Below are 18,628 nucleotides of genomic sequence, written 5' to 3'. Positions count from 1 at the left end.
TCTTGTAATGTCTGAATGTGGAATGCGAAGACCAAGTAGCTGCTTTGCAAAGGTCGGTGAGGGGAATTCCTCTGGCGAATGCAGTAGAGGTTGCTATTCCCCGTGTAGAGTGAGCCTTCACTCCAGATGGAAGGTCTCTTTTTGCAATTTTGTATGCTAGTTGGATCGTTTGTCGAATCCAGGCCGCAATACGCTGTTTAGAAACTGGTGTGCCCTTTTTAGGTTCTCCATAACAGATGAATAGTCTCTGAGTAGACCTGAAGGCTTGGGTCCTAGCCTTGTAGAACGAAAGAGCTCTGTGGATGTCTAATGAGTGCAATTGTTTCTCTAGATCAGAAGACGGATTAGGAAAAAAGGATGGGAGAGATATTGTCTCGTTTATATGAAAGTCAGATGCGACTTTTGGGAGGAAGGAGATATCTGGACGCAAGGATACTGATTCCTTATGGAATGTCAGGTAAGGAGGGTCAATCCTTAACGCTGAAAGTTCACTAACCCTTCTGGCTGAAGTGATGGCAACTAGGAATGCCACCTTCCATGAGAGGTATTGGAGAGTGCAGGATGCCATAGGTTCAAAGGGTTGAGCGGTAAGTATTTTTAGAACTAGTGGAAGGTCCCATGCAGGTGCTTGCTCTCTGCGGAGGGGTGCAAGGTTGTTCAAGCCTTTGAGGAAAGACCTCACTAACGGGTGGCAAAATAATGTGTAGCCATCGACAGAGGAGTGAGTGTCTGACATGGCTGCCAAGTATACTCTAATCGATGAAGGTTTAAGTCCTGAATCGAAGAGAGTTGTTAGGAATTTGAGTATAGCGGTTATCGGGCAGTGGAGTGGATCGAATGCATGGTCGGATGCGAATTTTTGGAAAGCTTTCCATTTTGAAGCATATGAGCGTCTTGTTGAAGGTCTTTTAGAGGCGTCAAGAATTATTTGGACCCGGATAAGGATCAAAGTTGTCGGTATATCCTCCATGCCGTGAGCTTCAGCGTTTTGAGGTCTGGGTGATGAACTCTGTGGTGGGTGTGAGATATGAGGTTGTGTTGTAACGGAAGGTTGATATAGTGTCCTTGTGCCAGACGGAGGAGTGTGTGGAACCAAGTTTGGCGTGGCCACCACGGTGCGATGACAATAGCATCTGTGTTCTCTCTGGCAATCTTCGCTATAACCCTCGTAAGGAGGGGAAATGGTGGGAACAGATAGAATAATGTCCCTGACCAATGGAGGGAGAATGCGTCTCCCAGTGATGCACGGTGCCATACTCTGGAGCAAAACTTGCTGCATGCAGTGTTTTGTGGGGAGGCAAATAGGTCTATGGTGGGTTGTCCCCATTCCAGGAATATCGAGTAGCGAATGTTAGTTGCTAGTTCCCATTCGTGGGATGTCTTTGACGAACGGCTTAGGGAGTCTGCCAGGGTATTGGAGATACCTGCAATGTGGACTGCGTTGAGGCGAATGTTCCTGGACATGGTCCAGGTTAGAATTTTGATCGTGAGGTTAACGAGGGATGGCGAGTGAGTACCTCCTTGTTTGTTCAGGTGCCATAGGACGGATGTGTTGTCCGTCAGGATTTGTATATATTGGTTCGTTATGTCCAATTCGAACGCAATCATTGCTTTCCAAACAGCTAGGAGTTCTAGCTTGTTGATATGAAATTGTGTCTCTGCTGTGGACCAGAGACCTTGAGCTTGGAGGTTGCCGCAATGGGCTCCCCAGCCTGTTAGGGACGCATCCGTTGTGATGGTCCTTGTGTGTGAGGGAGTCAGGAATGGAATTCCTTGAGTCAGGTTCGATATGTCCATCCACCAGAGTAGGGATTGTGCTATGGTGTCTCGAAGGATGAGGCAAGTCCGACGGCCGTCGGAAGTGAAGTCGAAAACCTCCTGTAGCCACAGCTGTATGGGTCTCATTTTGAGACGTGCCCATTCTACTATGGCTACAGTCACGGCCATGTAGCCTAGCAGCCTCTGGATGGTGTGTGCAGTCGTACGTCTTTTGTAGAATACGGTGGTAGCGAGAGAAAGAAGTTTGGTGGCTCTGTCTCTGGGGAGATATGCTTTCCCTTTTTGAGAATTTAGTTGCGCCCCAATGAACTGTATGGTCTGGCAAGGTTGAAGGTTGGATTTTTCGGAGTTGACGCAGAGACCGAGGGTGTCCAGGAGGTAAAGGGTGTAATTTAGATCGGATTGGAGTTTGTATTTTTCAGACGAGACGATTAGCCAATCATCCAGATACGGGTAGATTTCGAGGCCTTGGGTTCTGAGAAATGCACATATGGGGACCATACATTTTGTGAAGATCCTGGAGGCAGAGGAGAGGCCGAATGGGAGGACTTTGAACTGGAAGGTTTGCGATCCGATTGCGAAACGGAGATATTTTCGATGGTTGGGATGTATTTGGATATGAAAGTATGCGTCCTGAAGGTCGATGGATGCGAACCATGCTCCTTGGCGCAGGAGGGGCAGGATCGTGCCTAATGAATTCATCCTGAATTTCTCGGTTGAGATGAATTTGTTTAGGGGGCGAAGGTCTAAGATTGGACGAAGACCTCCATCGTTTTTGGGAACGGTGAAGTAACGGGAGAAGAAACAGTTTTTGAATGGCTCGACGGTGACTTGTTCTATTGCTCCCTTTTGGAGAAGGGTGGAGGTCTCCAATTTGAGGACTTGTGTGGGAGGGGTAATTTTTACGATGCCCAGGTATGGGAGGGTGTTGAATTTTAGGCGGTATCCGTTGGTTATGATGTCCAGTACCCATGCGTCTGTCGTAATTGAGGCCCAAGCATGACGAAATTGGGCCAACCTGTTGCCGAATTTTATGGGCGCAACCGAATGACCGTCAAAGGTGACGTCTCTGGGGTGGGTCAGCATGGCTACGGTTTGGATGTGGTTTAGGTGGTTGGTACTGTTTTCGTTGCTGTTGCGGTTGGTACCGTGGAGTGTGGTCCGTAAATTGCTTATTATAATAAGGGTTCTGCTGTCTGAACCATCTGCGGGGCCTGTTAACCATTTGAGTTGATGGTTGGCCAATTCCCATCTTTTTAGCTGTGGATCGGGCTTTTTGCACGGAATCCATTTGGTCATCCATTTTAGAATTAAAGAGGCCTTCCCCGTCAAAGGGGAGTTCTTCAATTCTGGTTCTGCCTTCGGGGGTGAGGCCAGCCGAACGTAGCCATGCGTGGCGGCGTAGTGCTATAGCCCCGACCATGGATTTGGCGTGGCAATCTGTCTGGTGACGAGCTGTATTTATTTGGTGGCGAGAGAGTTTCATCGCTTCTGATTGGAAAGCTCTTGCCAGTTCTCGTTGGTCCTCTGGGAGGTAATCACACAGGGACCCTATTTTGTCCCAGAGGAAAAGTTGATACCTAGACATCATTGCTCCGTAGTTGGAAACTCGGAGGCCAAGGGCTGCTGTAGAGTATAGCTTCCTCCCGAGGGCGTCAAGCTTACAACCTTCTTTATCGATTGGTGCGCTGTGTTGTCTGTGAGTCTTCCCTTGTGCCGATTCTACTATTATGGAATTCGGGCGGGGGTGTGAAAACAAGAAAGAGGCGTCCTTCTCCTGTACCCTGTACATAGATCCGAGTCGTCTCGATGCCGAGGTAATAGTTGACGGGGTATCCCAGGACTGTTGAATAGTCTGGAGCAGAGCAGGGAGGAGCGGAACAGATACTAGTACAGCGGAGGCTGTATAAATCGCATCATATACCGGGTCTTTGACTTGCTCAACTTGTTGTTGGGCATCGATGCCTAGACTTTGAGCCATTCGGAGTACTTGGTCTGAAAAGATTCCAAGCTCTTCTGACGGAGATACTCTGCCTTTTGTCGGTACCATGTCGGCTGGCGATGGCATGGATGGAGTGGGTGACACGGTCGAGGACGAATCGGATTGGTAATCTTTCTCTGATGGAGGGAAAGCCCGTCTAGTAGCTCGAGGTGGAGCTTGTTGGCGGGTTGGTGGAGGAGGGAGTGGTCGGTCCCGTGGCGGGGATCTTGGCTCCCTATGTGAAGCGGCAAGCGATGCTCCCCTCGGTGGTACCGGCGGGGGAGGTGTAGGGCACCTCAGCCTTGGTAGGTGTGGTGAAGGCTCATAGTATCTCTCCTGGTATCTAGGACTTGGGCGTTCAGGGTATCCTCTCCAATAATCGTAAAAATGATGAGTTGGTGGAGGATAGTGCTCATAAAAACGATCCCAGTCCCTATGTGGTGATCTGGAACGGGCACGGTATGGATCGCCTTCCGGGTGCGGATAGGGATGCCGTCCTCTGTCCCTTGAACGGGAATGCGAGGGTGAACTCGTCTGAGTACGAGCTTGTACGAGGAGTACGAGGAGAGCATTGGTTCCGAGGAGAAGCAGAGTATGCTGCTTGATTTGGTGGTACCGGTTGGTCTGGTGAGGTCTCTCGGGTTCGAGTGGCCGAAGTAGGGACTCGGTTGCGAGAAGGTAATTCCACAATTTCCCCTTCTGATGCAGTTGAGATAGGCTCGATAACCAGTGGAGGTAATGGAGACCGTATCAATACTCGAATTGGAGAGTCGAACATAGGGGGAGGTGGCGTCGTCGTCTTTGGAGGACTAGAATTTTTATTCTTTTCCTTCTTTTTTTTAGGCCGTGTTTCGGCTGATACTTTAGGTCTTTTTGCCTTTTTAGCCAGTTTCTTGGCCGCATTTTGAGCCGTGGAGCCCCCAGAAGCTGGGAGGCCTATGGGCGGGTTTCTTGAAGTAGACGCAGCGTTTTTGTCGGTGGACGCCATATTGGGTTGATGATTGGAGTCAACCGTTTGAAGCGCTTTTTTGCCACAAAAGAGATTTTAACCTGTCTGCCCTGTTTTTTCTAGCTTGTCTAGAAAACGACATACAATGCCTGCAGGACTCGACGATATGAGTTTCTCCGAGGCACAGGAGGCAGAGGGTGTGTCCGTCGGAGGGTGGCAATTTACTGCCACACTGGCTGCATTTTGTAAACGGGGCCTTCGAGGCCATGCGCTCAAGGCCATGCGTTCACTATGAGCGACGTTTATGTTCTTAATTTACCCTCTCTTCTTATTCTTTTTTGAACAGGGATAAAGAAGAAAAGATAGAAGTTGAAGAGACGAAAAGAAGGAAAATACAGGATCTCAGCAATGGTGAGTATGAACACTCTAGTCCTGAGGAGGCGAAGGCGACGGCGGTCAAAGAGGAACTGAGGGAGTGGGTGGGAACACCACATATATACGCCCTGACGATGGGGGAGGAGTTCCCGCCCAAAAAGTTCTCAGCTATTAGAAGTCCGACTGAGGCTCCACGCAGGCGCATAGCCCCCCCCCCCATTAAGTGTGATGCACAGAGACCACGAAGAAGAACTTGGAATGGTACATTACGGAACACTGACATTATGTCTCCATGTCAAATGAGGAGAAACTCTAAACAAAACAAATTTGTGAGGAAATAAGCTTAGTTTATTAAATAACTGGAACACAAAACACTAGAACATTTTCTTCTAAAGCAGGGAAGGGCAAGTTTTGGCCCTCCAGATGTTTTAGCCTACAACTCCATCAGCCCTAGCGAGCATAGCCAATGGTGAGGGATTATTGGAGTTGTAGGCCAAAACATCTGGAGCGCCACAAGTTACCCTTCCCTGCTTTAGAAGAAAATGTTTCAGCAGAGGCTTTCAAATTTTCTGTACAGGAAGGGAATCATTTCCACGTTGATTTGCTTGCCACAGACCTCTAATTTACACTGCAGAGGATTCGGAGGTGGGTTCATGGGCAAATGTTCCATTGACACAGGGCTCTGGCTAGGTCTTTTGATCCACAGCTTCACCCTACATGAACAAAGCATGCACCCTAGAGTGTACCGAGCACTCCATTGTGACTACACCTTACCAGGAAAGTTTGGTAGAAATGGACAAGTTGTCTTTCATGGATGAATGTCTGCCATTACTGATTTTCTGTTTGAGGAACGTCATGGAAGCTTCTGAAACCTCAGAGAAGCTTCTAAGGAATCCCAGTCTTTCCCAGAACACAGTCTGAAAACCACTGTGTTATAGGGTTAATGCTCCATCTCCGTTATGGACTCAAGGAGTAGAAGTGTTGATAAACCATGATCTGGTACTATATGAAGGGGCATTCAGGGAGCCTTGAGCTCCTGCTCCCCCCTCCCCTCCATACATAACAATTCCTACCCCCATTTCCTGGTTTGAGTCAAATCATAGTTTGCTGACCCAAACCAGCAAACTATGGTTTGCATTAAACCAGAAAGGGAGGGAGAGAATTGCTACATGTGAGGGGAGGGGTGAATGTACAACCCTGAAGCTCCCTGAAGGGTCATTCACATAGCACATAACCAAGTGTAACCAACTCAGAGTTGTTCTGAGATGGCATCGCTAAATTGCTATATAATTAGGTTTTTTTAAAAAAAACACCCCAAAAAACCCAACTAACTCCAAAAGCCTACTGTTTCATGATCTCCAGAATCAACTGTCAAAATATACATTTCTATTTTTTCAACATTTGGAACTCAACCAAAACTGCTAATACTTCAAAACACAGCCTAGTATTTTTTTCTTAAACATGTGTTGCTGGGCAAAAACAACAACCCGCCAGTATTGTGAGGAGAGTGCAACATGGTGACATTTTGAGGCAAGTGTAATTTTTCCAGCATTCAGGCAATCTACCTACTCCCAAAGTGGTATGTCTATATGCAGACATCATGAGAACCTCAATGGGTAGAGATCTTCTAGCAGTGCAGTAAAATAGTCCTAAACCCGAGTCTCTGTTCCAAGGCCCCAAAAGCACCCTGCACAATGACAGCACATACATGCTTTTCACATGCCACTGGGGAACATGCCCATCAGCAGAGAGAAGCACATATGCACTACCCAAAGGCTGCAGAACAAGAAAGCTGGCTGAGCTGCAAGAGGACCGCTTGGTTCCTGCTCAATCATCAGGTGGAACCCGGGGGAAAGGCCATTACTATGTCTGGGAGTTCTTAGGCCACAGAACCAGCTCCCCCAGGGTCCTCCTATCCAACATACTCTCCCACTCATCTTTGTAGTAGTCTCAAAGGTCTTCCAATCTGATGAATTTCTGCAACAGAAGCACAAAAAGACAACACCTTCCCTGTGCCTCCAAAATGACTGAAAGGGGAGGGAAGAATTCGCCCCTTTGAGCTTTTGTCTGAACCCTCCCAACAGTTAGCCAACCCCAATGATCACTCCACCATCTCCAATGATGAATACTCCATTGCAGAAGAAAGGAAGAGGAAAAGAATAAGTCCCAAATAAGAGTCCCGTGCCCTCTCACTCATTATACCTACACAAACACACACACTTTCTTGAAGGCTCTCACTTGTCAACCCTATTTTGTTCCAGCTCTAATCCTGCATCTTGAAAATTCAACTTGGACTAAAACAAGGTGTGCAGAGATATCCTTTTCAGACATATGACTTACCTGGAATATTAGATGGCTAACACAATTCAGGCACTTAAAAACATGCATGTGGATGCGCGCACACACACACACACACACACACACACACACACCTGATATCACCACTCCTAGCAACATAAAAGTACTTAAACAGAGAATTCTTGAGTATCTTAGAATCCTAGAATAGCAGAGTTGGAAGGGTCCTACAAGGCCATCTAGTCCAACCCCCTGCTCAATGCAGGAATCCACCCTAAAGCATCCATGACAGAGGGTTGTCCAGCTGCCTCTTGAAGGCCTCTAGTGTGGGAGAGGCCACAATCTCCCTAGGTAACTGATTCCATTGTTGTACTGCTCTAACAGTCAGGAAGTTTTTCCTGATGTCCATTTGGAATCTGGCTTCCTGCAACTTCAGCCCGTTATTCCGTGTCCTGCACTCTGGGAGGATCGAGAAGAGATCCTGGCTGTCTTCTGTGTGACAACCTTTCAAGTAATTGTAGAGTGCTATCATGTCTCCCCTCCATCTTCTCTTCTCCAGGCTAAACATGCCCAGTTCTTTCAGTCTCTCCTCATAGGGCTTTGTTTCCAGACCCCTGATCATCCTCTGAACACGCTCCAGCTTGTCTGCGTCCTTCTTGAACTGTGGAGCCCAGAACTGGACGCAATACTCTAGATGAGGCCTAACCAGGGCCGAATAGAGAGGAACCAGTACCTCACACGATTTGGAAGCTACACTTCTATTAATGTAGCCCAAAATAGCATTTGCCTTTCATGCAGCCATATCGTACTGTTGGCTCATATTCAGCTTATTTATATACTGTATATATCATGAATAAGAAGATACATTCATTCAAGATTAACACACAATTCAAAGCAAATAACCAAAACATCCATTTCTTACCGGTACTGCTAAGAGAACTGCTGCTTTCAGAGTCTGATGGCATTATGGACAGTACGCTGTAAGTTGACCCTGGAAAAAGGAGACCAAAAAGTTGCTTAATCACCATTTACTCTGGAACTGCACTTTGCAAGCATAAGCAACATTATGAATTTCTTCCCCCATTCCCCAACCCCTTGCTATTGCTTGTAAACAGAAATTCACCTAGTTGCCTGTGGCAAGTAACCATCACATTCCAGGCAACCAGGCAGGGAAGCTCAATAGGAGCAAGACTTGGGCTCATAATGCTCCCTCACCACAGGTAAGATTCTTGTGGTTCGCCCCAAGTACAACTGTCCATCTGCACAGATTCCCAACCATATGATCCAGCCACACTGGGCTTGTCGTAGACTTGCCGAAGGAAAAATTCAGAGCGAAATGCACCTCTTTTTTTTGATCTACGCTAGATTGCACCCATCCATGATGCAATAGTAAAATCTACAGAGCTTAAAGGCGTTTCACAGAATGGAGAACTTTACCAGGTGTAGTTTTCTCCATCTCCAAAATATAGCGTTGCTCTGGGGTAGCAGTTCCCCACCAGTCGCACCACTAGGCCACTGTGGCTGTTACTATTGCCTTTCATCTGCTTTGTGGTCTAGGTGCATTCACCTTATTCCCTTCACCTCAGGACTGCAGATCTTTTTATTGTCCAAGGGCAGAGAGGAAGGACCTTCCTTAACCATGGCTTAGCCCAATGCCTGAATTGACCCACAAACTACAAAAGTAATGTCAAGCATTCAGATGTGTCTCCTTTCTCACTAATGCTGCCAAATCACAGCCACCAGGCAACTCGGGGCTGGCAGACCTCAGCACAAGCAGCTGGTGCGACAGAAAGAAAAAGAAAACCCCATATGGGAGATCAACTGGCAGCCAGGAAAAGAGGGGTTTGGAAACCAAGGGAAGAGATTAACACACAAATCTAAAAGTAATTAAATGAAAGGGCTTCTTTCCTTCTGTCGTGTTAACCTCAAACTGTCTTACAGGGGGGAAATGTCAATTGCACTAGTCATCATAATTATTTGGGCAGCAGCAACTACTTTGTCCAATGCAGGACTACTTAAAATTGGAGAGTATCACCAATTCTTTAGTAGGAAGAACAAGCAAGGCAATGGCTGTAACCAACATATGCCAACAAATGGCAGAATGGGTAAGAATTATACTGTGTTGCATAGAAAGCTCAGGATTTCATAGCTATGAGTGAGGTTTACTGAGCCCCTGCCTGCTAGCCTATCCTAAGAAGGCAAAGAAAAATGGCCTCGGTGAGAGAAAACAAAGATTGTTTTAAACATGGAGTGCCTTGAACTGATGACCACTCTCCTCCTCCCTGGCCAGTTCCACCAACTAACTATTCAGTTTACAAGGCCCTAGCTTTCTCCCTCCATGCCAGCTCCAGCGGGATTCAATCTGGCTCCCAGTCAAGTCGATGGGAGTCAGGTTGCTGTGTTTCCCAACACCTCTTCAGCAAATGGCAACCGAATTCAGAGGTACAATGCCTACCACAATACCATTAACATCTGCAAGCACTCTTCATTGCCAATATTCATGAAACATCTCTCTGCCTTGTTCATTCCTGTTATGCAATTCCTGCAGGTGCTTAACTGATTACATTAGTTATGCCGATTTCAAATTTAAGGAATTGAGTGCAATGCAACATGTAACAGCTTAGCACATTTGAGGTTGTTCCAAAAAACCCCAAAGTGCATCAATTTTCTATACATATTTTTCATTGCGCCTTCTGTGACCAACACCAGTAAGGTTTCCTTCCTAGTCACCTGCAAGAATGGCAATTACTAAACTAATCTCTAAAATTCTCTCCACCTTCTCTACCATATCAATTCAACGCCTTGTTCATATGATCATGGCAGTTGAAACAAGCCACCGTGGGTAGTTGTAGCTGCCGTGCATGCTGGCTGGCTGGGTTTCCCTAATTACCCATATTGGCATGGTTTGCCATGTCATTTGAACCCAGGTGGCATGGCTTGTTTGGGTTGAGTAGCCACCTTCAAATAACCCAACAGTAATTAAGGAAATCTGGCCTGCATGCACGGTGGCTTGTTTCAGCCACTGTGGCTGGCAAACTGGACTTCATGCCAGTAAACACCTTCTCTTTCCCATTTCCCCGCCCATTCCTGACGAAGGCCTCACATTGGATGAGGGGTCAGAATGACAAATGAGTATCCACATCACAGTCATAAAACTCAACCAGCACTGGCAGGGCTCCCATTTGCTTTTGGAAAGCAAAGTGAATTTGAGTAAAAGGGGAAGCGATCCTGTTTATAAGGCTCCCATTCCTTTACACATGGTCGGAAAAAAGTGCCCCAGGAGCTGAACATTCACATGGGTATGCCATGCTGTGTCTTCCTTCATTAAAAGCTTGTGTTACCAGATTTGTCAGAAGCAGTAAAATTCACAGCAATTCCAAGTGCTAAATTCTCTGTCCCCCCGCTTTTTCTTTGTGCAGCGATCATCAAGGCAAAAGTTGTCTGCAAAATGTGGTTTGACGTTTGCGCTGTTTTCACATTGGTGTTTGACTGCTGCTTTCTTCAGGAATAACTCTATATCAATGTGCTGTTTTGTGTTCACGCTGCTTGGAAAAGTGGGGACGTTTCAGGGCAGCCTTTCACAGGGTCAGTTTCCTTTTAAGGAAAGAGAAAAAGTACTGGAGACTTAGGGTGTTTTTGTGCATTAAATACACAAGATAGGCAGGAGGGAGCAACAAGCAAGTACTCACACTCACTATTTGTTGTTGTTTATTCGTTCAGTCATTTCCGACTCTTCGTGACTTCATGGACCAGCCCACGCCAGAGCTTTCTGTCGGCTGTCGCCACCCCTAGCTCCCCCAAGGTCAAGTCTGTCACCTCCAGAATATCATCCATCCATCTTGCCCTTGGTTGGCCCCCCTTCCTTTTGCCTTCCACTTTCCCTAGCAGCAGCATCTTCTCCAGGGTATCCTGTCTTCTCATTATGTGGCCAAAGTACTTCAGTTTTGCCATTAATGCCATTCCCTCAAGTGAGCAGTCTGGCTTTATTTCCTGGAGTATGGACTGGTTTGATCTTCTTGCAATCCAAGGCACTCTCAGAATTTTCCTCCAACACCCCAGTTCAAAAGCATCTATCTTCCTTCGCTCAGCTTTCCTTATGGTCCAGCTCTCGCAGCCATAGGTTACTACGGGGAATACCATTGCTTTAACTATGCGGACCTTTGTTGTCAGTGTGGTGTCTCTGCTCTTAACTATTTTATCGAGATTTGTCATTGCTCTCCTCCCAAGAAGTAAACGTCTTCTGATTTCCTGCCTGCAGTCAGCGTCTGCAGTAATCTTTGCGCCCAGAAATACAAAGTCTGTCACTGCCTCCACGTTTTCTCCCTCTATTTGCCAGTTATCAATCAAGCTGGTTGCCATAATCTTGGTTTTTTTGAGGTTTAACTGCAACCCAGCTTTTGCACTTTCTTCTTTCACCTTCGTCATAAGGCTCCTCAGCTCCTCCTCGCTTTCAGCCATCAATGTGGTGTCATCTGCATATCTGAGATTGTTAATGTTTCTTCCTGCGATTTTAACTCCAGCCTTGGATTCGTCAAGCCCAGCACGTCGCATGATGTGTTCTGCATACAAGTTGAATAGGTAAGGTGAGAGTATGCAACCCTGCCGTACTCCTTTCCCAATCTTAAACCAGTCCGTTGTTCCGTGGTCTGTTCTTACCGTTGCTACTTGTTCGTTATACAGATTCCTCAGGAGGCAGACAGGATGACTTGGTATCCCCATACCACCAAGAACATGACACAGTTTGTTATGGTCCACACAGTCAAAGGCTTTAGAATAGTCAATAAAACAGAAATAGATGTTTTTCTGGAACTCCCTGGCTTTCTCCATTATCCAGCGGATATTGGCAATTTGGTCTCTAGTTCCTCTGCCTTTTCTAAACCCAGCTTGTACATCTGGCAATTCTCGCTCCATGAATTGCTGGAGTCTACCTTGCAGGATCTTGAGCATTACCTTGCTGGCATGTGAAATAAGTGCCACCATACTAGTCCTATTTTTACAGTGGTTCCAGTCCTACTTGCACAGCCGTTTCCAGAGAGTGGTATCCACTCCATGGCTATTAAGCTGTGGGGTGCCACAGGGCTCTATTCTATCCCCCATGCTGTTCAACATCTCTATCAAGGTGCTGGGAGAGGTCATTAGGGGTTTGGGTGTCATCAGTATGCTGATGATAGCTCTATTTCTCCTTGTCGTCGGAGTCAGCTGGGGTGGTGAAGGTGGTGGACCAGTGTCCGGAGGCTGTAATGGGCTGGATAAGGGCAAATAAACTGAAGCTGAATCCTAATAAGATGTAAACTCTGTGGAATGGTGAGTCCCAAGTCCAGGAAGTGAATAAGCAACCTGTTCTGGATGGATTTGCACTGCCTCTGATGGAGCAGCTGTCTAGCTTGGGAGTACCTCTAGATCCATACTTGTCACTGGAGGCTCAGGTGGACTCCATGGCCTGGAGTACTTGGAGTCAGCTTCGGCTGATTCGCCAGCTACAGCCTTTCCTGGACAGGGACAACCCAACCACAGCAGTCCATGCACTGGTAACTTCCCAATTAGACTACTGCAATGCACTCTACATGGGGCTACCCTTGAAGACAACTTAGAAGTTGCAGCTGGTGCAAAATGCAGCAGCTAGACTCCTCACCGGAACATCCTATAAAGGCCATATAACACTGGTCTTAAAAGAATTGCGTTGGCTTCCAGTCGGAATTCAAGATGTTGGCAATGACATTGAAAGCCCTAAACAGCTTGGGACCTTGGTACTTGAGAGAACGTCTCTCCCTATATATGCCTGCCCGAGATTTGAGATCTGTTAGAGGAGCAGTCCTCTGCGTCCCACCTACACAGTTTTTATCAAAGCCTTCGAGGGCTAAACTCTCCATGGTTACACATAGTTTTAATTGTTTTATTGCTTTTGAAAAATTTCTACCAGTTTTAATTTGTTGATGATTTAATACATTTTTAGCTGTATAAATTATTTGTGTTTATATTGTTCTGATTTTATCTGTACACTGCCCTAAGATTCTGGTGATAATAGGGCAGGATACAAATGTTTTAATAAATAAATAAAGTAGTCCTATACAAGCATATCATCTGACCACAACTCCTCCATTGCAGAAAAAGTACCAAGTCTCGTACGAAGTGGTTCAGTACGGTATTCACCAGGGTAATGTGGGAACAAGTCCAGGTCACATAGATGTAAGGATTCCATCACACAAGCAGGCTAGAATATTTGGCTTTTATAGCTCCCTTTGTTCTATTGGCCTTTGTTCTATTGAAAAATAATATTTGGTGCTTCCAAAACCAAAAAATCCCAAACCTCTATCTGTGGCTTATCGATTTTGAAACCCGCAGGCTACAAAACTGTGTTTTTAAAATTATATTCTTTATTTTATGTAAAACAATACAAATAAACAACAGTTCCTGCGCTCTCCCCTGCAATGAGAGCACCGCTACAAAATATGGATAGCAAGGACAAAACAAAATTTCTAGTAGCAAAGGAAAAAAAGGGTCTTTCACCAGTTAAATAAAAGTAGTGTTCGAAAGATCACCATGATGTCTGGAGGTCGATATCCACGTTCCTTAGTAACCACACACACACACACACACACACACACACACACACACACACACGAAATTAAACCAAGTTTTATAAAAGGTGATGGTGGCTGTGCTGCTTCTTTGGTTCTGGTTTTCATCTGTTACAGTCTCAGAGCTCTGCCAGCCAGATTTCAAATAGATCTCTATCCAGGGATCTCCAACATTTGCCACTGTCATCAGGTGAGTTACGAGATCCTTTTGGATAATATCTAGTGCTGTCCCATCATATATGGATAGGAGAGCAATTTTAGGGTTGAGTGGAATAGTTGGTTAGTGAATTCAGCCTCATGAAAGAGCTTTTTTCCAGATTATAGAGACTAATGGGCAATCCCACCACAGGTGACGTAAAAAACCAAAGTTACTACCACAATTCCTCCAGCAAGATACTGAAATGGTGTTGATAATTTTACTGAGAAGTTGTGGATATATATACCATCGGTAGATAATCTTGAGAGCATTCTTTCAGACTTGTGCAGAAGTTGTTTTAAAGGGTGTTTTGTCCCAGATTTTATTCCACAGAGTTTCATCAATTGCCTCTCCTAGATCTTTTTCCCATCGGGCTTGAGATGAGTTTAAGGGTGTTGATAAGGCAGAAATGATAGCTTTGTAAATCTGGGAAGTTATCCCCTTACCCAGTGGATTATAAGTATACATTAAATTTTCAAAATATTGTTAAAGTACGAGTAGCTTATTCTCATTCAAGAAAGCTGTTCAGTCTGATCTCTTCCGGCAGGCCTATCCAGTAGAATTTTAGGATACTTTTAGGATGTTTTTAACAGTGTATGCTATCTTTTTAATCAGTATTTTGTGTGTTTTGTGCTTGCTGTTGTTCCCCACCTCGATTCAATTGGAGAGGTGGGTAAGAAATATATTATTATTACCCTATTTCTTCGATTCTAAGACACATTTTTTCTCCAATATAAACATCTCTAAAAATGGGGTGCGTCTTAGAATCGTGGGTGTGTCTTAGGGTTTTTTTTTCTGTTGGTGGTACTGAAATTAGTGTGCGTCTTACAATCGAAGAAATATGGTATTATTATAAAGTTGGTCGCTCTATGACATGAATAACTTGATGAATGGCAATCCAGTTATAATCTAAACCTTCTAATTATGTCTCAAGTTCTGGACCAGTAAGTGATTTTGGAGCTTTATAAAAGTCTCTGATCCAGTATAACCTCTTCGTTTCCCAGCTCCCAAAAGTATGTAATCTATCTTTATTACAGAAGGATGGATGGAAAAGTAAGGGTGTTATTGGTGAAACTGGAAGGCAACGCTTGCTAGCCCATTGTTTCCATATTATGACATCTGAAGCTAAAAAAGGATGAAAAGTTGTTGGATCCTGGCCCTTTCTTAGATATTGGAAGGGTAGGCCACGTAAGGCTGCACGTCTCCTTTCCTATTGTCACTTTTTCACAAAACTGTGCTTTGAATCGAGCCTGCTGGAATCCTGCGTTGTGGACCGCACTGAACATCACCAGAAGGGACCATAGCATAGACCTGTGTTTTAGAGCTAAACAGTTCAGCTGTACTCAGCATCTCATCCAGTCCGATGCTTCGTATGGATGCCAGATGCTGTCAAGCAATTCACTATCATGCCAATAATAGCCAACGTATGGAAAAAAATGAATAAGGAACTGAGTGTGTGCACCTCACAATAAGCTTTGGGCCTCCCCAAATCATACTCCGATAAACCATACAGTGGTCGAAGGGCTTGCCAGTGCCTGTAGCTGTGCTTGATCTACCAGCCCGTATAAAATTGTACCAAAAGGTGCAAGGCACCAAAGGCATTTGTTTGAAAAATAGGGTCACATGAACTGATACGTACATATTGTACAATTGTGGGAAATGGTAATTAAGTAATCAGCTATCTGAGGAAGAGCTGTATGATTATTATGACAACTAATTTGAAGACGGACATGTAAGACCAGATGAGCTCAGAGGAAACTAACCAAACACATTTTTAACAACTGAAATCCAGAGGTTTCACATATCTGATATTTAGTTTGCTCTAGATATGCTTTGATAAGTATCACAATCAACATCCTGTGAAAGGAAAGGAGAGGAACCTCTCGTGCAAGCACTTGAGTCATTGTTGACTCCTAGAGGGACGCCTGCTTTCGCTGACGTTTTCTTGGCAGACTGTAGCAGGGTGGTTTGCCGTTGCCTTCCCTAGTCGTGGTTACCTTTCCCCCAGCTAGCTAGGTACTCATTTTACCGACCTCGGAAGGATGAAAGGCTGAGTCGACCTGAGCCGGCTGTCTGAGAACCAGCTTCCGCTGGGATCAAACTCAGGCCATGGGGAGAGTTTCGGCTGCAGTAACTGCCGCTTACCACTCTGTGCCACACGAGGCTCTATCCTGTGTAAACACATACTAATAACATTTGCAGCCATTTCACAAGAAGGTGCTTGGATGGAATGTTGACTGGGATGTTTAAAACAATTATATAAAAGCATATGTAGAATATTCCAATGGTGTCTTAATTTGTGTTTGACTTGTAGGACAATGTTTAAGAGCAGAATGTATTCACAGGTTAAAAGAGATCAAGAGTAAAAGGAGTAAAAGGAACACGACTCTAGGAAATTCTTATATAATACTTATTTACTAAGTTTAATAGACTCCTTTTTCTACTGTAAGTGTGCACATCTGGTCACCTTGTGACAAATTTCACCTCCACAGTTTTGTAAAGTATTAACAAGCATTTCAGATACAGAGAACTTGACATAACAGAACACATTGAGCTAAATGGTGATAACACACAAAAGTGAGTGATTGTTGCAGGTCAACCACCTGTTCTCTAACTTCTGAGGGGTAGAACCTCTCAGAAATCATATTCAGCATTATTCATCACATATGGTAAGAATTCACTCTTTTTGATGGCATAGCTCAAGGACTAGAGATTGCAAATAAAGGCAGTAAGTGGGGAAGCAGAAAATGAGCTAGAACTGTTTAGCTTAGGAAAAAGGCGAGTAACGTACAAAGTTACGCATGGTGTGGAGAAAGTGGAGAGGGAGACATTTTTCTCCCTCTCTCATAATATTAGAACTAATACATAATACTAAACGTAATAACACTAATTCAGGACTGATAAAAGGAAGTACTTCCTCACACTGCTCATAGTTAAAGTATTGAATTTGTTAGCAGAAGATGTGTTGGACACCAATTTGGATGGCATTAAAAGGGTATTAGACAAATTCATGAAGAAAAAGGCTATTAATGGCACAGTCATCATGGCTATACACCACCTGCAGTATCAGTGGTAGTATGCGTTTGTATACCAATTGCTGGGGAATACAAGCAGGATAGTGCTATTGCACTCATTTCCTACTTGTGGGCTTCCCATAAGCAGCTACTGTATTTCTTCGATTCTAAGACACTTTTTCCCCCATATAAACATCTCTAAAAACGGGGTGCGTCTTAGAATCACAGGTGTGTTTATTATTTCTTAGAATCAAAGGTTTTGTTGTTGATGATGGTACTGAAATTAGTGTGCGTCTTACAATTGATGGCGTCTTAGAATCGAAGAAATACGGTAGTTGTATGAACAGAATGCTGGATTAGATTGTCCCTTGGTGTGATTCAGCATAGCTGTTCTTATGAGACTTACACTCCAAGAGAGGTGAGATCAAAAGGAGTTGAAAAGTAAGTTCTTCTAGCTACATTGAGAAAAATGTAAAGCCCCTCTCAGAATCTCAAGTTTCACAATAAACACCACTTTCATCACTATGAGGCAGGGGACGACGACGACACGATTTCATTTTTGTTCTCTTCCTACCCTATACAATGGATACACAGAGTATCATTGCTAGAAACCAAGCTCTGTGATGGACAACACAACTGCAGCTATACAACTACATTCTTCATTGTTGCTTTGTTAGATGACAATGGACACATAGCAACGATTGTCAGTCTAACAACTGACCTTGGTTCTGGGAAAGGAAGCGTTCCCCAAGGCTACAGTAGTATAAAAGAGTGCCTGTCTCATCGATATTTCCACAAGCTCGCAGATGTTGTGTAACCTGCTACAGTAAGGATTTCAGTACTGCCCTATGGAGAAAATGTGCACATAGTAATTGTGCAGTTTTACATGCACACACACACAAGAGGAGAGAATATATGTATCTATTATTATAACATAACTTGGTTTGATCTTAGGAATTTTTGTGAACCGCCCAGAGAGCTCCGGCTATTGGGAGGTATAGAAATGTAATAAATAAATAAATAAATAAATAAATAGGAATAGTGGTATACAATACCTTTAGTGAATACAATCATATTTATACTGGGTACATATGACAACATCTTTGAGTGCCTCAGAAGGACTAATATCTCCCCCACCCCACGACCCACAGAAATTTGTAAAGGGAGATTTTGCTTGCATGCATGCTTGCCTGCCTGCCCATCCAGTCCAACAATAGTGCATCTCAAATTCATTGCTATCTTTGACTGCAAGATGCAGCCACAGAATGCCCCTCCAACAACTGATTCTTGTCCCTGTTGCAGCCATCCTCCACCACGCCTGCCTCTTGGCTTACTGCCTTTTCCCACTACCCCTCCCATGCACCTTTGGCCATAGCTAGACCTAAGGTTTATCCCAGGATCACCCCGGGTTCGTCCCTGCCTGAGCGCTGGATGCCCTGTGTGGCACTTAGATGAACGGGT

The 18,628-nt window shown here is 44.8% G+C and overlaps 1 protein-coding gene across 1 annotated transcript in view; it reads right to left on the bottom strand.

Moving 5' to 3' along the window:
* Positions 1–18,628, bottom strand: part of DLG5 (discs large MAGUK scaffold protein 5) — a 183,111-nt gene that overhangs the window by 107,923 nt on the left and 56,560 nt on the right. The window contains exon 2 of the mRNA XM_063133172.1: positions 8,302–8,370. Within this exon, the coding sequence (XP_062989242.1) occupies positions 8,302–8,370 (69 nt within the window). The remainder of the gene's footprint in view (positions 1–8,301; positions 8,371–18,628) is intronic.

The sequence above is a fragment of the Elgaria multicarinata genome, chromosome 8 (assembly GCF_023053635.1).
Source record: "Elgaria multicarinata webbii isolate HBS135686 ecotype San Diego chromosome 8, rElgMul1.1.pri, whole genome shotgun sequence".
NCBI classification, from domain to species: Eukaryota; Metazoa; Chordata; class Lepidosauria; order Squamata; family Anguidae; genus Elgaria; species Elgaria multicarinata.
This window is presented reverse-complemented; position numbering and strand designations above follow the sequence as displayed.